General features: G+C 30.6%; 2 protein-coding genes across 2 annotated transcripts in view; one reads left to right on the top strand and one right to left on the bottom strand.

Moving 5' to 3' along the window:
• LOC107439963 (glyoxylate reductase/hydroxypyruvate reductase) lies at positions 1-23,677 on the bottom strand. The gene is made up of 9 exons (XM_087161469.1): positions 23,237-23,677; positions 16,014-16,144; positions 14,340-14,412; positions 12,320-12,436; positions 10,606-10,697; positions 9,683-9,763; positions 7,202-7,361; positions 3,158-3,288; positions 1-239 (listed from the first exon to the last, which is right to left on the bottom strand). The coding sequence occupies exons 1-9, from the start codon at positions 23,305-23,307 to the stop codon at positions 121-123; spliced, it is 975 nt and encodes a 324-aa protein (XP_087017595.1). The 5' UTR covers positions 23,308-23,677; the 3' UTR covers positions 1-120.
• Positions 23,550-23,945, top strand: part of LOC107439964 (carboxypeptidase B) — a 40,926-nt gene continuing 40,530 nt past the window's right edge. The window contains exon 1 of the mRNA XM_043052709.3: positions 23,550-23,718. The gene's annotated coding sequence lies outside the window, so the exon portion shown is untranslated. The remainder of the gene's footprint in view (positions 23,719-23,945) is intronic.

Raw genomic sequence — 23,945 nt, 5'->3', positions numbered from 1 at the left:
TTTGTTATATCACATTTTATTTTATTAAATCGTGTACAATCAGTATCCATTGCATTTTACAATTTCAAAAGATTAAATCTTCATGCACTAATTATAGAGTTTTCGACTCTTTTATGTAAATTAATAAACAGGACTAATCAATGCTTTTCCATTGAAAGCGTTGAGGATATTATTTGCTGCCATTTCCGCCATCAGAATGCGAACAGAAACCTCCGCGCTTGCAACGTGAGGTAGAAGAGCTGGAAAATAAAAATTAGTTAATTAGTTGAACTGTGTAATACCAGAACTCTAAACACTAAAATGGTTCCTTAACATGTTGAGCGCCACGACAGCCATCGGTGGCTGACACTGGACTTTCCATTTAGGCCGCGTCAACCATCGGTGGCTGACACTGAAATTACATTTAGGCCGCGTCAAACATCGGTGGCTGACACTGAAATTACATTTAGGCCGCGTCAACCACCGGTGACTGACAGTGAAATTACATTAAAGTTGCGTCTGCCACCGCTTGCTGACACTGACCTTTCACGTAGGCCGCGAAAAACAGCTGGCTGACAGCGTATAACATGATCTAGAACTATAAAATTTACACTCTTTTTTGGAATTTCAGAAAATTTATTCAAAATTTACTTAATTATTACGATTCTTGGTTTAATAAATTCAATTTAGTAGATTTTTATCCACCACTATTTTTAAACAATTCGTAGGTATATATAAATAACCACTTTTTTCAGGTATGTCATGCTAAACCTTTTATAAACTAGAAAAATCTGTCTATATTTGCAAATTTAGTTTGTAGTTATTTACCGTGTGGCCAGTCGAGCAAGCCATGTAACATTAGCGTGGCATTCAATAAGTGAAAAAATTAATTTCCTGTAAGCATTAGAGTAAATTTACAGCCATAAAGAGACTGCATTTTCACATTTACAACCCAATACAATATTTATAAATTTAAGTCCTCTCTAATCGTAAAAATATTGTTTTAATATGTTTCATAACAATGAACTATAACTGAAACTAAATATGAAAGTATAACATATTTTCACCCGTGTCAAAAAAAATTTTGAGCTGATAAGTAACCAAAATATTTCATTTGTATAAGTGACAGATTATGAGAATGTTTTTAAGGCCAAAGTAAAGCAAATTTCTGGAAATTTAAATGTCCATATTTGGAAAAGATATATTCTGTAACTATATTTTCCCCAAGAAGTTGTTTTTCAAACTTACCAAATGACTGCCTTTTGACACATATAATCAATTAGTGATGAAATTTCGTAAATTTTCGATATTTATGCAGTGTTTACTTCTATAACCAACACAAATTTGAAAATCCATGAAAATGTTTTCGAATTGGGCAATCATTCTCAATTTCATGTTCACAAGAGACTATGTTAGGTCATTAATTTGAATTAAAAAGTAGGTCTGTAAAAACATCTGGACATTTAAAATTTAAACGTTTATAAGAAATGCATTGTAGGCACGCTTTTTATTTAGAACATCGCTTAAATTGTACGCTTAAGAAAATGGGCATAGCCTGACATATGCATTAAAAGAATGGATTTAATTCAATATGCGTGTTTAAGGAAAGAAACACAGCATTTCAGTTCTTAAACTATTGTTATGACTTTATTTCAAAAGAACTAACAAGTTAATATTGAATAATCATCTTGCTTTCTTATTTGAAATTTTTAAAATTTGACATATTAATGTATGGTATGGTACGCGTTTCTTCCAAAAGTATCTTTCGCATTTAAAGTTTCTATTCATTTTTTAAGATGGGTAAGGCTCATTTTGAGCTATATCTTTATTTCAAACGCTCATACCTGTATACTCAAATACGCAAATTGAACTATGTCCAAATTAAAAAAATTTCTAGCAAAATGGTAAGAGTCGCAATGGTTATGGGGATAGAATGAAGTGCCTCAGGTTCGAATCCCAGCGGTTGCTGGTTGATACGAATTCTGCTCCCCGATTGCACCGACCACAGTGCCGACGCAAGTTGTAGGTGGATCATTGGCATCCACTTCCTGTTTAGTTAACGGTGGAAAGTTATCGTGGTTTTCCTCTCCACGTGACGCAAATGCTGGTTATTTGAAAGCCATCCACGAAGGCTAGTTTCTACCTATGCATGATCCATGAGTTTCCTTGTCCTTTGGGGTTGGGTTCAAAATTAAAATTCAATGAAGTTGAACATTGAGAATCATATACTCAGAAATGGGTCAATTGCTCAATACCGGTTATAAAACAAAATGATAAAGATTTTCGTGTTACTTTTATTCTATTTAAATTAGAAAAAAGAAAACCTTAAAAAGTCCACTTGCTTCAATAGAGCCGGCTAGCGGCTAAGCTCATCTGAAACAACGTATCCATTAAAGTTAAAATTCCCTAGATAAACTTTCGCTGAGAACTTACAACAAAAAAGAGATTAGACAAGTATAGTAAAACCATTTCTTTCACGTTGGTAGGAAGAGCAAATTTCCATTGCTACCTCGCGTTACACGTTTTACAAGGGTTGGACAAAATTATAGAAACGCTTCTATACCAACTTTATGTAAACAATTTCTCTTTTAATAGCAAATGTTTTGTAAAATTTTGCATGACAACACTGTTAGCACAGTTTGAAAGATCATGCTTGAAGCGTTTAGAAATGGTGCTATTTTCAGCAGTGCGAAATTAGGATCGCGAAAATGAGAAGTTAATAACATATTTAGCAGCTTTAATGCCAGTAATTCTAAAATCTTTCTAAAGGATTATACTATTTATGTCAGAAAGATTTTTTTAATTATATTGGTATTGAAAAAGGAAATAGATTTAAAATTCTTTTGGTCGATGCAAATTTTGCATGGGTAAAAAGGACACAATTTCTGAAAGCTTCAAGCATGATCTTTCAAATTATGGTAACTGTTTCGCCATATAAAATCCTCCAAAACATTTGCTGCTAAAAGAAAATTTTTTTACATAGAGTTAGTATATAAGTGTTTCCATAATTTTCCCACCCTCTGTTCGTTATAACTGTAATACTTCATGGTAAGCATGAATTTTTTACTCCATCCGAAAATATACTATGGATGAAATGGCTTTAAAAATCTTTTCTCTTTTTAGGGTAAGGTTTCCTGCGGGACTTTTTCTCGTGACCGTAAGTCGATGCAACACTTACCGATGTTTGGCAAAGTTGTTAATTTATGATCTTTAGGCAACGGTTCTGGTACCATAACATCAAGACCGGCAGCCTTGATTTGTCCACTTTTCAATGCGTCATATAAATCATCCTGGTTAACAACTCCACCTCTGAAAAATATAAAATTCTTTCAATAAAATTAAAAAAATTTTCTATTTTCTATTTTGTTTTGTACTTACATACATTATAGTTTAAAATGAATCAATTTTTTAAAACTTATTTTTAAATAGTTTATTTTAAAGTGTTTAGTTAACAATAAAATATATCGATAAAGATGTTTATAGCTTAGGGAGATAAAGATGTTTACAGCTTCCATTGTAGTTTTTTTCCAACACTGTGAAAAACAATACAGAATGTATTAACACGTTCACGCCGGGGTGACCCACCGGTGGGTCACGCTAGATTATCTCATCTTGGCAGCGCACCGGAGTAAAAACTGGTAACAATAAATTTCATTTTTCAGTTTTTTTCCGGGAATAATAAAAATTCATAACTACCAATTGTTTTTAGCGGATGCAATTTTTATATTGAATTGCTTCTTCACCGTGATAAATTTCCTTACAGTGAATTGTTATTGTTGAGAATAGATTAACTCCTCCCGAATATTGTCTAATATTGAAATAGTTCTTCTACCAGTATTTTCTCTTCTCCCGTACTAGTATTTTCACTTTTCCCGGCGTAAACGTGTTAATTCTCTGAATGATAAGCAAATCACGAAGCAACTTTGTCCAACCTTTTAATTTTCATATCACGAAGACTAGAGAACAACTCGACCTCTCTTTGTTGAAATATTTCTGTCAGATCGAGTAGACAATATCATTCTCTTCCAATTTCCATTACTTGGAATCATATAAAATTTTACATTAAGCTGCTCTACTTAAGTTTTTTCAATATCACAGTGTCCCCACACTTAATAGTGCTCAGTATTTGTGATATAGCATCTAAAATGAATACTATATTTTACTGCATTTCAGTGGCCCCCTTCCCCCCAAGCTCTTGGGTGCATTCACCCCCCCCCCCCAAAAAAAATTATAACTTCCCCCTTCCATGTTAGCTTGTTCGAAATAGTGCTTCGTTGCTTCTTTTATTTATGTACCTTAAAAAAAATTCTCTCGTCTAAATTCCCCCCCCCCAAACAATTCGTTTTATTTAGTGTAAAAATCCCCCCCAAGCTTTAAGTGAGCGCATCGTGCGCCCACCTTCCCCCTGATGGGGGCCCCAGCTGCATTTTCATAGCCGTATGCTCTAAAAATCATTTTCCATATCTGTTAAGGGTATTTTAATCTCCTTATGAAGAATTTATATCTTCCTATGCCAAAAAAGCAACAGTAAAAGTGTTCCAAAATTTGACCAACCAGCTCAGAGGGGTGATAAAAGGCATCCAGAGGATAAAAACTTACCAAAAAACTTGAGTTTACAACCTACTTTGAAAAGGTGAAAAACCCATATAGGTTTCGATTTCTCACTAAGAAACAAATGCAAAAAGTGCTACAAACTTGCTGAATTCTTAAAACTTATTTGATTAACTAAATTGAGGAACAAAATTTTTCTTGTTTTCTGTTGCATGAGAATTTTTTCAGATATCAGATACTTTCTCGTTGCTGATTACAAATCTGCAATCAGTTACTCTTATGCAAGTCAACAATATAGTCTGAAACAGCAATTTTTAAAATTCACTAAAATGAGTAACAAGTGCTAATACATCTTTGCTGAGTAAGGCATTGTAAAAGAAGGCGACAAAACATTTCAACTTATGATGCGATACTTTAAGGCTATATGTTAATGTCTTAATTGTTACAATAAAAGGAGCAGACAATTGCACGATATAACCTTGTACATATATAACCACGTATATAACCTTGTGCATAAACCTTGTACGTTCTTTATTAGCTTGTACACGCACGCAGAAAATTATCTAAACAAAAAATGCCATTTTGAAAAAAAATCTGAAGCTGTCGGAACAAAACTAAATTCAGATTTGAAATCCCCACACCCAAATTTAGTTAGCTCACGCAATTGTATAAAAGCAACAAATATTTTCCCTCCAATGTTATTCTAGCTTCGTACTAAATGACAGCCATTGACAACGTTGCGCAGTGACTTTAAAAGGATTTCTGGACGAGATCAAAGATGCCGGGAGTGCTTTTGGTGTTTACCGAAGCAACGGCAATCATCACCTCCTACACCAAAGAGCCTCCACACGGTTTTTTAGAGGTAGTCTGCGCAGACTATTTATAGAGTGAACCAGCTGTGGGCATGAACCCGAATTCTTTTTTGAAAGTACTCATACTTATATGTGGTGGTTATCTTAGCATCAGCCCCGCCATGAGCTCTAACCAATTCATCTGGGTGGGAATAAATAATAAGTCGCCGAAGGGCAAATGAATGATGAAAGTTGGGGTTCAGTAACATTTACTGAGTGAAAATTAAAATTAAGTAGCGAGATCAAACAAACAAATTTAAGAGAGAGAGAAGAGGTTTTTGTGGCAGACTGCCACGCCTCCCCCCGAGGTATTACCCCCGAGCTTCTCAGGTGCACAGTAGCCACATAGCCTCAGAGAAAAGGAAAAATGCATGATAATAAATGCGCAAAAATATATACAAGTATTTACAAAATTTACGGGACAAAACTCCATCGGATAGGAAAAAGGCGGTGGCCGGGCTATATTTTATATTGTCTTGGATGACCTAAAATCAAAGTTTTTAAAGTAGTTGCATGTATCACAAGAGAGTGCATCTCTGAAGAAACTTGCACATAGTTCAGCTATGTGTTAATCTATTTTGTTGATTTCTAAATCTCTTCTTAGATCTTTTATTCCCATGGATCTGGGGGCTCCAGTGATGTATCTGAGAAATTTTTTTGAGTACTCTCCAGTTTCTTCTTTTGAGTAGCAGTGGTTGTGCTCCATGCCGGGGCTGCGTAGCTGATGATCGGTCGAATGCATTGAAGGCATACCCTCCAACTGCTACGGAATTTCCGTAGTTTCAGAAATCTTCTTTTCAGACGGTAGCAAAATTAATGTCTTAATATTTGAAAAAAATTAATTTTAGCGTAACTTGTCCACTATTACTTATAAAAGTGCAGGCCATATGGCTAGATTCTTAAGTTCTAATAAAAGTTTTATGAGAGATCCATTTGCTTTAAAAATTTTTACTTTGGTTCGCTACCACTAGAAAGAATTATTTTCAAAATCCTCATTAGTTGGAGGGTATGTGAAGGTATAGCGTTCGTTTTGTTTTGAGTGCAAGTTTTGAGTTATAGTTTAAGACTGGTTTCAGAGCTCTTTTCTTGAAAGTACTTGAGAGAAATTTATCATATATATTTCTGAAATGAATCTGTAGTGGTAGCCAAGTAAATAAGACAAACCAATCATATTCATAAATTAAACAAATTTTTAGATATATATTTGCTACCACTTTCCTATTTCTACTAGATTTTGTATTAAATGGCTCTTTCGTAAATTGGTTTACCTTCTCAGTGGTCTGATCGGACTATCTATAAAAAACCGCGTGGAGGCTATCAGTTATAGGAGGCGTTGGTCCTGTGCGTCTCATCCACTTCCTTAGGTATGTTCATCGAGTTGAACTGAACAGTATGCTTTACTTCATTGTGGACAGCACATTTTGCAGTAATTTAGAAAGAACGTGTTTGCGACACCATGTTCAATTGTAAGTTTTCATTCTCTAGATATCTTTTATCACCCCTCAGATTTATTGGTTGAATTTCGGGACACTTTGAAAAATGTCAAACCAGTAAATAATTTACTAATTTAATATTATTCCAAAATGATGATACTCTTCCAAGAGTTGTTTGCTTACGTTTTGAAAAACTATAACAACTGCTTTGACAATATTAAGTAAAAAAAAAGTTATCTAAATATAAATAAGTTAGTAATATTTTTCGAAATAGAGATATTCAATGCACGTATTTTTAAGTTAAAAATAATAATAGTATATACAACCTAGAATCTAAAAAGTTTTGTTTAATAAATTTTTTAATGGACATTGAAAAATTATAATCACCTGCTGGTATTTATAAACACAGCCGTAGGCTTCATTAGTTTAAACGCTTTGCTGTTGAAAATCCCCCGTGTTTCGTTGCTAAGATTACACATAGCAACTACATAATCAGATTGCCTTAAAAGATCTTCGAATTCTGTGTAAACAGCTCCCATTTCTTCGGCTGTAATAAAATTTGTTCATGGGCAAAACAATAATAAAATAATTAGTTTTTTTTTTAAAATAGGTTTAATGTTTATTAAATATAATGTATTTGTTTACATAGAGTAAAATCTTCTATTAAGAACTACGCAGGAAGTTTCCAACTAAAATTTAGTTGTTTCGCATGCACTTAAAATCTTGACTACCCAATAGATAGGTCTTACTAAAATATTATTGAATTTTTGTTTTGCGGTAGTGGGTAAAATAATGACATGTTCTTAGACCAAGATTCATGCATTGAAATACCACTGAAACAAACATGACTTGAAAGCTTGGCTAAAAAAGTTAGATTAAGATCTTGATCTGAAACTATGATGGTAGTTTTGTTGTATAAAATTTGCTAGAACATTAGCAACTAAATGAAATTCTATTTCCTTAGAATTAGTATAACTCTGTTAACATCAATTTATACAAATCTTGAAAATTAAAAATGGTGAACTTCCGAAAAAATACTTAAATGTTAACTATGAAAACGTCAGATGCATCAATATGTCTTTTATATACATGTCCTCAATATGTCAATACATCAATATGCAAATCTAGTGTTTCTTCTAAAAATTAAAATTAAAATGTTTGTTTTGAATGTTGTAAGCTAAGTGGGATGTTTATACTTTTTACATTTTTTTAAAATAGTTGTTTGTGTCCCCACTAGTTATTTAGGGCTATTGCCCGCACTAGTCCAGTCAATAAGTCATGGGATTAGCACGTACAAGTCAAACAATTAATTTTTTTACCTATAGTTACCAATAAAAAGGCAAGTAAAATAAAAAATAGAACTAATTTTGCGTCTAAAAGTACTGTTTTGAGTAAGTAAACTTAACGCTTGCTTTAACTAATGCAGGGGCTGTCAACTACTAATCTTTCTGCAAAATCTTTCATTGAGGCGAAGATAAGCAAAAACTCTCAGAATTATGGTTAGCTTTGAGAATATTTTAAAGCGAATATTTTAAACCACGAGATAGCTGGAGCACAGTGGCTTTTTATGAACTTTTAAATCGTAAGCGTCTAGTGGTGTGAAAAATAATTTTTTAAGCATATACTTTACGAACAAACATAAACTATGCTACCACTAGTGCAGAAAGTTGGCATCTTTGTTACCGATTAGGCCTAAGTACACGTAAATACGTAACGTTAAACGTCACATATCATGTACAGGCCTGCCATCTAAAAAAGCGTAGTATTCTACGGTTTTTGAAAAAGAGCTTTTATAGAGTGGTAGACGTCTAAACTCCAAAGCTTTCAGAATATTTGGTAAATTTGCCAACATTTTAAACGCCTTACCTGGAACAAAGTGGCTTTGCATATGAACTTTTTAATCATTTATATGTAATGGCGAGGAAAATAAGTTTAAATGAATAAAAATTAATTCATAAAAACATAAACATGGCTACCACTAGAATATATTTTTACTTTGGACTTAGAAAGTTGACAGATCTGCATGCGTCAAGTTCACACGTTCTTCACGGATAGTTTTTATCGAATATATAAAGTGGTAACAATTGTTATCACATGGCTTTTAAAACTATAAAATTGAATCATAATTATTTTAACCTCCACGGTTTATAAGCAATTTATCATGAGATCTGATAATAACACTGTCAAGGTTTTAAGTTCTGACAAGGTTAAACAAACATTTCTTATCTCATTTTCTTATTATTCAACTCTTCGTACTTTGGTAAATATTACTTTTTATTTAGTAACTGAACTATGTTAACTCTTTCCGGAACAGCAAAATTCGATTGAAAATTTTAATCAGGCAGGACATAATGCAACCTTAGAGACTATGTTCTACAAGTGACATACTTTATCTCCTTGTTGTTTAAAGAATATACTCACGCTTATGTAAAAAGTGGTACCAGGTACGTACCCCAAAGGGCTCCCCTCTTCATCTAAAATGTTGAGATTCCGGTAAGAAAGTCCGAAATATCGGAGCGCAGCTGCGCTTGTAAATGTTTAAGAATACTGGTTGCTAAACGTTTAAAAGCAATTAATTTTTCATTTCAAGTGGTTTGTAATATTTGTCAAATTAATGTCTCCAGACCCGGTACACTGTACCATAAGGGGTTAAAACTATGCTATAAAACTGTTTCGTTGACAAGTGACAGCATTCAAAGAGTACATTTTATATTTATTTATCAAAAAAAAAATTTTTTTTAAGCAAATCGAATTTATATTTCATTTAAAAGTAATTCTACAGATTAATATTAAATTTCAGTTCAAGGGCTATAAACAATAATTTCTTTTTTTAAGAAAAAATTGAACGAAGTGATTTTTTTAAAATACCTGGTTCAATGGGATGAAAAACGTCATGATATAAAGCTTTTGAAATTCCAAACGGTATTAATCTCTTCAATAAGGCTTGACCTAAAAGAAAAATAATAAAAAAATTATGTTTCTCAAATTATGGGATTTCGTTGAAAGTATTCAATTTTGAATCGAAAATATCATCGTAAGCTACGAAGTGCACTTCCTTATTATGGATTGGCTGTTCAAGCTCATTTGAATCACTACTTTTATTTACATAAATTGTCGTCATTTTAGGTTTATTTTATATTTCATGATATTTATTATCGATTAATTGTATTAAAATAAGCCTATATTCAACTGTTTAATCGTAATTAATTGATATAACGACTAACTTGCAAAGCTCCCCAATTTAGTTACCAAATTAGTAAATTACTATAATTCTGGGAAAATTTTTTGATAATAAATATAAAATTGAGTTAATTTATATGAATGAAAGTAATAACTCAAATGCGCATGAGCAGCCAGCTCATAATGGAGAAACCCCTCAAGCAGCTTACGATAACATTTCCAGTTGTTATACCATTCTCAATAGTTATGTCCTACCTTCCCATCTAAACTTGTGATCTCTGAACTGAATCATCCTATTGATGGGTATGACGTTTTAAACGAACTTTAGGTATGGTACTCGATGTCTCAGAACTGATGATGGTACTTGCTAATAAAACCGAAATGATCTCAAGTTAATTTTATTTTATTCCTAACCCTTTCTTTCTTCAAATTGCGAAAAGAAGAAATCTTCTTGAATTTGACTTGAAAAATAACAAAAATTTATAACATTAACAGCAATATTCTTGATACAAGCCGTCTTTCATAGAATTTAAAAGAAATGATTACTTAATAATTTATGCCGATTAAATAAGATGATGATTATGATTTCGAAAAGAACGATTGGTACTTACCTATTCTTCCCATTCCAACAATACCAACGGTGGCATTTTTTAAACCTTGACCACAAAATAACATTGGACTCCAACTGTATACCCATTCTCCGCTGCATTGAAAAAATAAATGAGTAAAATTAAAAAAGGAAGAAAAACAAAATTTACTCGTTATTAACTGAATAGATATTACTTAGAAACTTTGTTACTCTATACTTTGAAAACTGATAATTTTCGGAAAAAACTAAACGAATTTACGAATATTACGAATTTTTCATTTCAACTTTTTTATAAAAGGAATAAGCTTTCCATAAATACCTCGATATTTATTTAATTGAATAATATTTTTAAGCTTTCACAAGAATATTTATGTTTAGAATGTTTACATGTAGTGTTATTTAAATACTTCTTTTGAAATAATGAGAGAAAAGAGATATTTTTGCTACTAGTACTTAATATTTTCGTAAAATTGACAGCCCTGGTTTACTGTCTTGAATATATCCGCAACAAAGCTTTTATGGTATGACAAAGTTGTTTTTGTTTCAAAATTATCCAACGTGCTATCCTAAATAAAGTAGGGGAGAGTGGGGTCAATTGTAACAGTACAATATATTATTAGTATTAATTGAGAGACGAGTAAAGTAGACTATCCTCTACCAGAAAAAAATACCTTACTTTAAATGTTATTATATTAGTTATTAACAATTTTTGACAGTCGTGCACTTAATACAATTGTCCCCACTTACGGGGTCAATTGTAACAGTTCATAAATTCAACTAAAATATAGTTAATTATACATATTATCATAGTTGTGATAAATTCTTTTATTGATCAAAATAGTAATGATATTTTAGGAGTAAAAATAATAATGAGCAGAGACCTAAAGGGTTAAACTTTTAACTTAAAGGGGTTAAAAATTTTAATTTATGCTGTGAAAGGTGACAAATGAAATAATGCACATGCAACATAATATAAATGATATAGGAAACTATTGGTGGTTCTTAAAGAGTAAAGTAATGGTTTGTAAACATAAGATTATTTATTTTCAGCTGTTACAATCGTCCCTTTACTTATTCTTACAATCGTCCCCAAGACGCCATTTCAGCTTCATTTATTAAAAACAATGCTAGTTAATTAACAAAACTAATCTATTTTTTGAAATGTTAATTAAGGTGTCCACTTACATATTCGGTTAATAATTTTTATTTGTTTAAACAAAATTACTTTGTTACAATATAATATTCTAACACCAAAAAGAGTACTTACGTAGCGTGAAAATATCTTTTGTGATGCAACTCTTTCAAAAGTGCATAAAAATGGTTGCCAGCAGGGGTGTACATGTAGATTTATTAAATGCACCTTGTGCGCCACCTAGGAACCAAATCTAGAACCCGACACTCGAAATTTTTGCTCTGTTACAATCGTACCTTGTTACAATTGACCCCACTCTCCCCTACTCATAAACACTAACTGGTTATTATTTGCATTCTTAGATTTGAAGGAAATATTGGAAGTCTGAAAAAATTATCAATTAAAATGTTAAAAGTCAAAAATTATGTGTAAAATAAAATAGATTATATTATTACGCTTATAAGAGTTGAAAGTAAAACAAAAAAAAATACTTTTGTACGAAATGGTAAGATCATATTTTTAAAAAAATTACTTCAACTATGAAAAGGTTTTTAAAAAAGTTCATCAAGTTAAAAAAAAAAAAAACGATATTAAAAACTTTTACTTTTTTATGGCAGCAGCGTTATCAAACAAATGCCTTCCCACAGCTAACATAAGGAGGACAGTGAATTCAGCCACTGAATCTGTCGAAACATGAGGAGTATTGCTCACAGCTATGTTCCTAAAAGATATATTTGATACATTAACACCAAAACGATGTTGAAGTTTTGAATTATATTGCAGTTGATATATCGATATATCTATGTGATATATCGATATTTTAAACAATATTTTTAAATGTGTTCTCACGTTAAATTGCTAATATCATATCTAGCAATAATTAGAGAATGTACAATAATTAATTACACTAGGTCAGGGATCGGCAACCTATTGAAACGGGAGAGCCAAAAGTTTCAATTTACAAAACTTCCCAGTTTTTAAAGAGCCACTAAAAATTTTCAATTTAATATTGTAGTATTTGCTTATGTAAGGAATTGATTTTTCATTTTAAATGCAAACAGGTTTAAATACGGAACAATATTTATTTATATAAATAATCTTCCGACTCAATTTTATGAAATATTTTCACTACTTTTTATTTTGCATTTCTAAATGGAAAAAAATTTTGTTAACAGTATCCATAGTAACGTGACACAGTAAAAAAATTTGTAAAGGAGCAAGGGGCGTTACTTTGATAAACGCGGAATAAAATTGCATTTTTTTTCGATAGCAGAAGTATGAGAAACTAATTTTCTCTTAAAAAGTTTTAGAGTCATGAATATTTCCCAATTCTTTTTTCTTTTTTTTCCCGTCTGTCTTGTTTAAAGTGCTAGACAGTTTTTTTCGTTTTTCGATTCAAAAATTTTTTTTCAAATTCTTTCATAATTCTCTCATTCCTTTCATTCCCGGTTTTCAATTGATTTTAATTTAACTCTGTATAAAGAAGAATATTTTTTAAAAATTAAAATTCAAAATTCTTTTTGCTGTTTCGTTTTTAACATTTTTGGTATTTTTTCTAAACTGCACTTTACATGGTAACACATGGAATACATTTCGCAATTATATGGATATACGGAATATAATATACGGAATGAATTTCATGTAATATATTCCATACATTGAACAAAAAAGAAATTTGTTAAGTATATATATATATATATATCGTTATATTTCGTTATCGAACTATACAAACATGCTTTCAAAAGAATATAAAAGGTTTTAAAAATTAAACACGACAAGCGGAACTTAAATTCGTGCTGTCTTTTATGATATATATCATAGAATTATTAAAAACAATGTTACCGGTTTGTAGTTTTACTGGAATCCTAGACTTGTCGATATATTTCGCTAAATAAAGAGAATATTCGTTCTTGAAAAAGAAACAACGATATGACGTTGCAAGATCATTGGTTTTGATTGGATTAATACAAATGGCACGTCTTATGTTGACATGTTCTTAACAAATCAAATACGAGACTAAGAATGTTTACTTTTGTTTCGCGGTTTTTTATTCTTTAATCAGTTTCTATAAATGAGAACAGAAATACGTATATTTGTTACGATTTTCAGACATCATTTTTATTAGTTTTTATTGCTTGTTAATTGATTATTCTTGTTAATAACTGTTATTATTATTAATAAGAGAAAAAGCGAAAGGGAGGCAGTGCAATGTTATTCCAACCGTTGGCAATATTGATATACGTTCGCGCTGGGAGCTTGGCATCCATTTGGCGTGCACTTAGATGCAAACGGGCTCTCCCTATAGAGATAATGGTTTTTCTTAACTTGCAACAAAGTATAACTTCAGTGTCTTTCTCTTTTTTTTTCTTTTGAAAATCATCTTAATTTATGTTTAAGCATGAATTAAAATTATTTATTTAATATGTGAAACACAAAAGTCTATATAATACATGTAGTTTCAAGAAAACATGAAAAGTTATCAACTATTGAATTTTCCTGTTACATTTAAGAAGTTTTACTCTAATTGATAAATAGAGTGATATTTCTCAGTGATACATCACGAAATTCAAAATCCTATATCACCGAGTACTAATTGTGATTAAGAGACTTAGATTAATATTTACCTTTTCTTACACTCTTCCAAATCGATGTGCTCGAATCCCACTGACATCGATGCAATCACTCGAAGTTGAGGACCTTCCATGAAAACAATTATAAATTAATATTGATAAACTTATTTTACTTTTTTTGATTTTAATATTTTTACGATTAATTTTATTTTACGTATTCTTATTTTAGAGTAAAAAACACTAAGACAAAGAACTAAAAATGACGTATAGTTTTTCAACTATTTAACACGCTGAATGCTATAGGGGTCACCGGTGACCAGCACTGAGTTTGTTTGTTGCGCCACGGGGATCACCGGTGGCCGGCGAAGCCAAAATTATTAAAAACACATAATTCGAGTAAATTTTTAATTTTTTTTTAATATTATTATCGTTACTAAAATGGTTGGAAGAAATTAATGCAATATAGAACTCACAAAACAAGTTTCATTTATATACACAGATATGCCAAATTACTCCGGACAGCGTATAAATATTTACAAATAGTAGTTTATTCAGTGATTCTTAATTTAATAAATTCAATGTAGTTGATTTTTATCCACCACTATTTCTAAACAATTCGTAGGGTTATATATTTCCCCACTTTTTTCTTAAAGTGTGTTATGCTAAACCTTTTAAAAAACGAGCAAAATCTATTATCTGTAATTTAGTTGTAGTTATTTACCGTTTGGTCAGACGGGCAAGCCATATAAAACTAACGTGGCATTCAACATGTTAAATGAGAATAAGCTATATTTGAAGTTACGAAATCACTTTTTGCATATTTATCGCCATATCTCCGGAACTAATGAAACGAATCAAAAAAAAAATTTACACACAACTTAAAAGCGTGCTTATTAAAAGACGAACCCGTGAAAAAATGATTGCTTTTAATTATTTATTATTATTAATCTTAATAAAGCTTCACAAAATTTTGAATTTTAAGGTATTCAAATTTTGACACTATTTTAATCTCAGTACAAAATTCAAAATTTAAAGAGAATCAATCATTCTGTTATTGAGAAATATTTAAATATACAACCTCTTGAACATGCGAAATACGAAAAAAGATGAAACGAAGCCCTAACTTTTGTCCGTTGATCTGATCTTCAAACTATTTGGAAAATATTTTCCAGGCTATTTTCCCCTTCTATATTTCAAGGGTCAAGAATCTAAAGACGTTGGGGGAAAAAATGAATGCTTATTCAGAGAAATTTCGTCTTTGGGTCTGATTTCGTAACTTAAAATATTGCTTACACAAATTAATTAGCATATTCGGTCTTCGAAGCACTACGTTTGAGTCTCAGTATTGTGAAAATCCGACCATTCGATCAAAAGTTATAGAGGATATTGATTTCTTGTGTACTATACTGTTAGTTATGATGCTGCTATGGCTCAGTGGTTTAGGCACTGAACCATCAAGGGCTGAGGTTCGATCTGCTGTGGCGGCTTGAAACCCACCTAGCTTCAGATATAAAGGTACCAGCTTCTCTGGATTGTAAAACTGTCTGTGCGCCATTGCTACAATCATGTCGTTGTTCACGAAAATTGTTGAGCCTTTAACTCCACTACCCCATTCATACAACGGGTAGTTGGGGCGCGCTTCACTATTGGTAATGTATTGTTAATTCCTTTAAAGTATGCATTCTTGCAAATTACAAAATTGCGTTGATTGATGCACGGTTTTCTTACCAGCTGCATCCAAAACTTCCTTATCAATTGGATCTGTGAGCAAGCAGAGCAATCCATCTTTTCCAGCCACACCCTTAAGAAGAGCATCCCGTGGAATTGGTTTCTCTTCGGGATATACTTCCACATCACAACTAAAAATAAATAAATAAACAAAAATAAATAAATGAATGAAAAAAAAATAAATGGAAAAAAAAATTAAACTTTAACAAATCCAACAAAATTTCTTTTGCTGGGTTTTCAAAAAGTTTCACATTATCAATTGAGTTTAACTATTATCACGAGGTATTACAAACATTTTTAGAAAGTGCTCCGCAATCCTTAGTATAAATTTTTATAATCCTTGTCAAAAATGATAGGGAAAGGGTAAAGATATTTAGGGAAAAATATTTTATTTTAAATACGGAAAAGGAAAACAACAAAAGCGTTTATCAATCTCTCGGATTTATAGCACTTAGAATTGCAAGGAAGCATGAAACATGCCAAATCCCAGTTTATAAGTGTTTTGATTAAACTCCTCTCGGTCACTTCCGGTATTCAAATATATTTTGATTTTTTCTGTCCACTCTTCTTGAATTGTGATTCGTTAGATTTCGATATCGTTATTGTTTCTTCATCGCTTTTTCACTTCATTTTTAAAAAATATTCGAAAAGTAAGTATAAAAGGCAGTCATTATGAAACACCTTTCATAAAGCAATGGTGAAAAAATCTATGAAGGCAAAGGTGAAGAAGCCTTGCAATGGTGATAAGACCTTACGAAAGTCATTTCCAAAATAAAGAAATCAGGCACAAAACACACTTTTTTTTATAAAAAAAAAAGAAGAAAAAAATCTGTAGATTTTGATTTTTAATTCCTTTGTGAGAATTAAGTAACAGTTTTCTTTCAACAATAAAAAGCTACGAATTAACTACCCGATGAGAATTAAGAATTAACAATAATGAATTTTCTTTTAATAATTAGGATCAAATAAGACTTTACTAACCGATGAGAATTACGAATTAACAATAATTTTCTTTTAACAATTAAGGATCAACAATAATTAATTTTCTTTTAACAATTACGAATTAACAATCCTATGAGAATTAATAAATAACAATAATTAATTTTCTTTCAACAATTAGGAATTAACAATCTGATGTGAAATGTATCTGAAATCGAAAAAATGCATGTTTAATAGAATAGTCAGTTGTAATAACACAGTTAACGCACTGAGATTTCATTGTGACAATCGGAATTCTATCCCCGAAGACGGCTAAAATCCCACTAGAATGATCGGCATCAGCTTGTTGGGAAATAAAGGCAGCCGGTGCGTAATGATGATCGCCATTATTATGTTGATTTCTAATTTTTGGAAGCTTCACCTTAATGCACCTTTGGTTGACAAATTGGCTATTAGAAATGCTTTACATCTTTAAAAAGCTAGGAAATTAGTTAGGAGAATAAATTAGAATATCTCTATACTAAAAAATCGTAAAAGTCTGCTCCATTGTTTTTAGCCAATAGCAGCCACCACACTGACTGCTGAACAAAAAATGCTTTTTATTATAATTTTCTGTAAATTTCAAGGTGTATGGGATAAAGGCCTTCTGAGCAGCCCAGTTGCCCAAATTTGTTAAATAAAGTACGTAAGCCATTGTTTTGGATGTTCAATTTATATTTTGTTTTTCTACGCAAAATCTATAAGACTTAGACAATTCAATATGCAAAGTGTTCAGTGTTTGCGATGGAATAAAAATATTTAACATTCGTTAATTTGTTCGAGAATTATTAACTGTGAACTTGCTGGAAAAAATACCTTGTTAGCCGCTCTACAAGCTGCAAGATGCAACTATAGGGTTGAAATTCGACATGCTCGCCGTCTCACTGTTTTAAATTTGTAATTTATTTTTCTCTACAGCTACATTTTTGTCAGTTTAACAATATATTCCTAATCAGAGGGGATGGCATTAGCTTTTAATCCCCGAGGAAGTGGTAGAAACTCAATTCATTTTTATTTATTTAATCTATTTAATTGTTCAATCGAAACCATCATGACGTACGTTGCAAATTATTTACATTCGAAACGGAAAAATTTTTACATTCACCTTGAATAGTAGACTGGAAAAAATATGATAGTAAAAGCTGCTAATTTAAATCTTTTTAATGGATATTTGCTCTATATCAATCTCCACTTTTTACAGTTTTTAGTCAACCTTGGCATCTTTACTAATCAGGATTTTCTAAAACTCACTCTAGTGTCCCCACTCATCACCTCCTACATCAGAAAGCCTCCACACGGTCTTTTATAAGTAGTCCGAGGAGACTATTTAAAAAGCGAGCCAGTTGTGTGCATGAACCCAAAACCCTTTATAAAAGTAATTGAGAGAAATTTATCATATATATTTGAGAATTGAATCTGTAGTGGTTGACAAAGTGAAGGAGACAAACCAATAATATTCATAAATAAAACAAATTTTTAGTCATATATTTGCTACCACTTTCTTATTTTGACTAGATTTTGTATTAAATGACTCGTTTTCATAGTGGATTATCTTCACAGTGGTCTGATCGGACTAGCTATAAAAAACCGTGTGGAGGCGTTGCCCCACATCAAAGTTTTGTAGGGCATGGTTGAAAGAAAGCAATGCATGTTAGTTTGTCAATGTTTCGTCTGAATGTATTTTGTCTTAAGTGTTATTTTCAAAAAAGCAGACAAGTGTTTGTACGCAAGTTTGTACGTAAAGCCATACATTCTTAATAAACTTCTATATTCTCACAAAAATAAATTAAACTAAAATCAAATCTGAAGCCTTTGGAAAAAAAAATCTTTAGTTAATTTCAGATTTGAAGCCCTCACACTCGAATTATGAAAGATCAAGTATTCGTACTATTGGAACAAAAAATTTGTTCAAAAGTGAAATAATAAAATTATTTCATTAAATTTTATATTAACAATCAAAAACTTTTAATTAAGCTTGATTTTTTTTTAAAATTCAAAGTATGAAATGAAAATAAAAAAACAGATTATTGTAGTTTAAAATAATTACTTCAAAAAATCTGAAGTTTTTAAAAATTATGGGGTGGTGGCACGCGTCCCCTTAACCCCTTTGACATAATAGATTCGATTTCCCTATAAACTAATAAAAAATAAAAAAAAATTTATACAAAATCAGAACCTGTTGGAATTCTATAATGTTTGAGATTTTCTTTTTAATAAATATCGGCTACAGTTTTCTTCGAGGCGAAACATTTATTAGAACTATTTGCATTCATCTTGAACTTTGAAACACAATTTTTCTGTTACTATAACCTGTATTCAGGGACGTTAATTCTATAAAGTAAGGTCAACGGTCAACGGATGATAACAGGAGTAATTTTTAAACCACTATCTCTTTTATTTATGTAAATATTTCCTTCAATTTTATCACTTGTTTATATTAAGTCATCAAGAAGAAGATTAGATCAAGAGTAAAAAGTTCAGTTTTGTATTAAATAACAAAAAGAAAATTCGTTATTGCGAGCGGCTAAATTAAAGTTCTCAAAATTTTATTTTATTTATTATTTAAAAGTTTAAATTAAAACTTCATTTGCATTGGTGCAAACAATTGCACTGCTCGCTGAACAATTCAAGGAAAAAATACAATTACAATGATACAAAGCGAATAGAAATAAACAATAAAATGCAAATTTCAAGATTTTGGTTTTAAATGTTAACACGTTAAATGCCATGGGGGCATACGTGCCAACTTCTAATCCCTTCCATTATCATTTTTCCCAGTGGTATTAAAATGGAATTAAAACTTCAATTTTAAGCAAACAAATACGTTGTAGATGAGCAAACTTAAGTTGACAACCATGATAGTAACGCATATTAATATATTTGCTTAATTTTTGTAAGAATAGTGGTGATCAAAATCATTTAAAAATTAAGTTTATAAAAGAAAATAATAGTATATATTTACTACCACTTTAAATATGAAAGCAAAATCTTCCGGAAGAGTTAGCAGGTATGCTTGGGGGTCACCGATACTGAGTTTGTTCGTAGTGCCGAAATTGTAAGAAATACATAAATTGAGTAAATTTTAATTTTTTTATATTATTATCGTTACTAAAATGATTTGAAGAAATTAATGTAATATAGAACACACAGAAAAAGTTTTATTTATATACACAGAGATGCCAACTTTCGCCCGACAACGAATAAATATTTTCTAGTGGTAGTTTATTAATTGTGATTTTTGGTTTAATGAATTCAATTTAGTAGATTTTTATTCACCACAACAATTCGTAGGCTTATATAAGTCACCACGATTATTATATATGTCACGCTGAACCTTTTAAAAAAATAGCAAAATCTGTGTAATATTTGCAATTTTAGTTGGTAGTTATTTACCGTAAAATTAGCGTGGCATTCAACCTGTCTCAATTCAAATCTCACGCAGCTGCCAACTCTCTTCAAGATTTTTTTTCTTTTTCAAAATATTAAAATAGTAGCAAAGTTTATGATTTTCTTATTAATTTCTGAGTATATATATTTAATTTTAAATGATTTTGACAACCACTATATTAAACCTTTATATAAATGCAGGACTCGTGTATGTTTAAACTCTGTCAATATCTCTATTTTATAGTTATTTATTATATCAAATGAATTAACTATTACAATTTGATCTCCATGGTAGAGAGTTTAGGCAACGCCTCCTTTAACTGAAAGCCTCCTCACGGTTTATTATAAGTAGTCCGATCAGACCACTGTGAAGGATATCCACTTTCAGTGCGAGTCATTTAATATGAAATCTAGTTAAAATAAGAAAGTGGTAGCAAATATATGACTAAAAATTTGTTTTATTTATGAATATAATTGGTTTGCCTTATTCACTTGTCAACCACAACAGATTCAATTCTCAAATATATGTGATAAATTTCTCTCAATTACTTTTATAAAAGGTTTTGGGTTCATGCGCACAACTGGTTCACTTTTTAAATAGTCTGCGCGGACTACTTATAAAAGAGCGTGTGGAGGCTTTTTGATGTAGGAGGTGATGGTTTAGGTAGCTGATTTGAATACTGCTGTATACCTGGATATGTCTATATGCTGTATTTCTCTAAATTGTGCGATCTGTCCTTCCATTTGACAGAAGCTTCTAAGCCGTATTTGAGCAAACTAGCCAGCATGTGCAAATTAACTATCAGAGTAGTGGAAGACAAATTTTTTGGTTTATTTATAGATTTCTTTATAAATCATAAAAGGTGTCCCATATTTCCTTTCGTTTCATCTTACACTTAGATTATCAGAGATTTCTTTTTAAAATTTTCTTACTTACGTGTATTATACTCATCCACGCATCAATTTAAATGATATTTAATTTTCTAATTATTGTATAATGATAAAGAAGAAAAATTTTAAAAATAAAGTAGTGCCACATTTATTGCACGATTTTAAATAAGGAATGAATATTGAATAATTATAAATATTGATTATTATTTTAACTAAAACCTCAAAAGACACCATAACGTAATTTTATTATTTTTGAGGGCCGGCGCTAATGACTTAAAGTTAATAGTCTGTAAATTAAAGAAATGTCAAAAAATATTAGCCAAATTTAAAAAATCTTAGCCAAAAGCTAATCTTAAAAAGTTTTTATTATCGATTATATCCCCTTGTAAACTTATCGTAGAAAACTTTAAATCAAAATACAAATCTACTATTAAATTGAAGTATTTTATAAAAATGCAAATTCAAATCAAGAGTCATTTTGCAGCTGGGTAGGAGTAAAGGAGTAATTAATGGGAGAGGCAATAATTAATGTTGATGTTTTGTCGTTTTTTTGAGGAAAAGAAATAGGTATAGGGTGAATTAATTTTTGATAACTGATTTATTGCATTAGAGCAGTATTATGAAAATAAACCTGAAGTAACATTATATTATTGTCACGGTATTGTATATAATATTGTAGCGAGAAAATATATATTTTGGAAAAATAGTTGAATGAGATAATATGAATCTTGTTACAGTTTAATCTGCCTTATGGACATAAACTATTGGAAAGAATTTTGTCACGTGATATCGCGTGATCCGGCAACGAACATGCTATTCTGTATTTTATGGTAGTTTGTCTCAGGCTTGCATCATAATCTCTCTTGTTTTCATGCTTATATTACCAGGACTTAATATAATTCAAATTGGTTATACGACGTATTCAATGGAAATTATTGTAAACGAACAAAAAATATAGGATTTGTTCAAAAAATTCCTTTTGACTGGTTTTTTTTATAATTTTTTTTCATTTTTATTTTATTTCCGGGATCGAGGGGAATACATCTTTTTCCTTTCGGTAAATGCTTTTTTTTAAACTGAATTCGCATTTGGAGAGATTGCCCTGCTTTTTATTATTTTTTCAACACTCTCTAAGAAGAAAAATTATATGAATAACTTTTTGATAACGTCCATCATATTATATCCATCACTTTCTTAATAAATACTTATAAACAACGAACCTTAATTATTAAGAACGAGTACGACACTGATTGCAACTCCATAGCTGCCAACTCTTCCGGTTTTCCCGGAAGATTTTATTTTCATATTTAAAGTGCTAGCGAAATTCACGTTATTTCACTAAACTTTTAGAATTATAATAATATTTTAAATCAGTTTGACCACCACTACATATGAATAATTACAACAAATATATAAAAGCATATTAGTTCTTACAATAGCGAATTTCAACCTGATTAAAATATAAATATATTTTTGAGGAATATAGTTTTTCGGTAATTATTTTACTACCACTTGAAAAATCCATTCTCGAAAGGAGAGAATATTGGCAGGTATGTAACTCTGTAATTCATCATTGAAATTTCTAGAAATTACAAAATCAATTATTGAAAAATTTGCAAAAAAATTTAAAAGAAATTTCTTTTTTATTTATTTTATAATTTAAAACGAACATAATTCCGAGTATCAGATATTTTTTAGTAACTATTAAAATTGTTTATTATATTTAATAATAATAATTTACTTGTAAATAGAGCGTCATATATATATATATATATATATATATATATATATATATATATATATATATATATATATATATATATATATATATATATATTGTTAAAGACAGAACTATTTTGCTTTTGAAAAATAATAAAAAATTGTTCTTTCCATTTATCGGAACTGTAATATCCGTGCATACTCAAATGAAACATAAAACTTTTTTTGAACCTATAAACTATTCTTACCTTATTCTTAAAAGATCCAATCCTTCTTTCGGAACACTAGGCCTGGTAACAAATACTTTAGGTCGGCTCATTTTCTTAGAGTTTAAAAACAAAACTCCGAAAGATAATTTTTTGTCGGTCCTTCAAAAAATACTCTTGGCTTTGTGCCTTCCTTTTCAGATAAATAAGATAAGATACACCAAATATGACTGTTAAATGCCGTAAAAATATTCCTCCTTAAAATAAGTAGAAAAATAGTACTCGCTTAAACTTATGAAAGGGGAAAAAATAGGGATTTTTCTTACACTTGAGAGGCGCGATATAGATTTAGTACTAACATTCAAGCTCGTTATGATCTTCATGCTTTGGAGAATATGACTATAGTTGAAGAGGTGATGCAATAATCGATGTGGGTCTGAAATGATTCCTGGGGGAAAGGGTGATGCAATGTCGTGACCAATATTGTAAACGCAAACTTCACCCTCTCATTTCTGTTCTATTCGGTATGGAAATTTGTTTTTAATAGGAATAGCTTTATTCCATAGGCTGGTTTACGTGACTTAGACCATGTAGAAATAATTCATTAGAACGCCATTATTACTGTTTAGGAAAAATGATTGCGAATTAAGAGAAATTAAAGTGCTTCTTTTTTTTTCATTGAATCAAAGGCATTTCGTTTTAACACTGTTTAGCAATTGCACAGTTTCATTAAAAAAATTAAGTAATTAAA

Source organism: Parasteatoda tepidariorum, chromosome 4 (assembly GCF_982258835.1).
Source record: "Parasteatoda tepidariorum strain Cologne lab strain chromosome 4, Ptep-v5.0, whole genome shotgun sequence".
NCBI lineage: Eukaryota > Metazoa > Arthropoda > Arachnida > Araneae > Theridiidae > Parasteatoda > Parasteatoda tepidariorum.
This window is presented reverse-complemented; position numbering and strand designations above follow the sequence as displayed.

Bases quoted from the DNA above. Each gene is read 5' to 3' on its own strand.
- LOC107439963 (XM_087161469.1), bottom strand. From the start codon at position 23,307: ATGAGCCGACCTAAAGTATTTGTTACCAGGCCTAGTGTTCCGAAAGAA. The intron at 12,437-14,339 runs GTAAATATTAAT...TATATCTTTTAG, and splicing joins TTGGAAGAGTGTAAGAAAAG to GAACATAGCTGTGAGCAATA. The intron at 3,289-7,201 runs GTGATTATAATT...TATATTTTTCAG, and splicing joins GTGTTTATAAATACCAGCAG to AGGTGGAGTTGTTAACCAGG.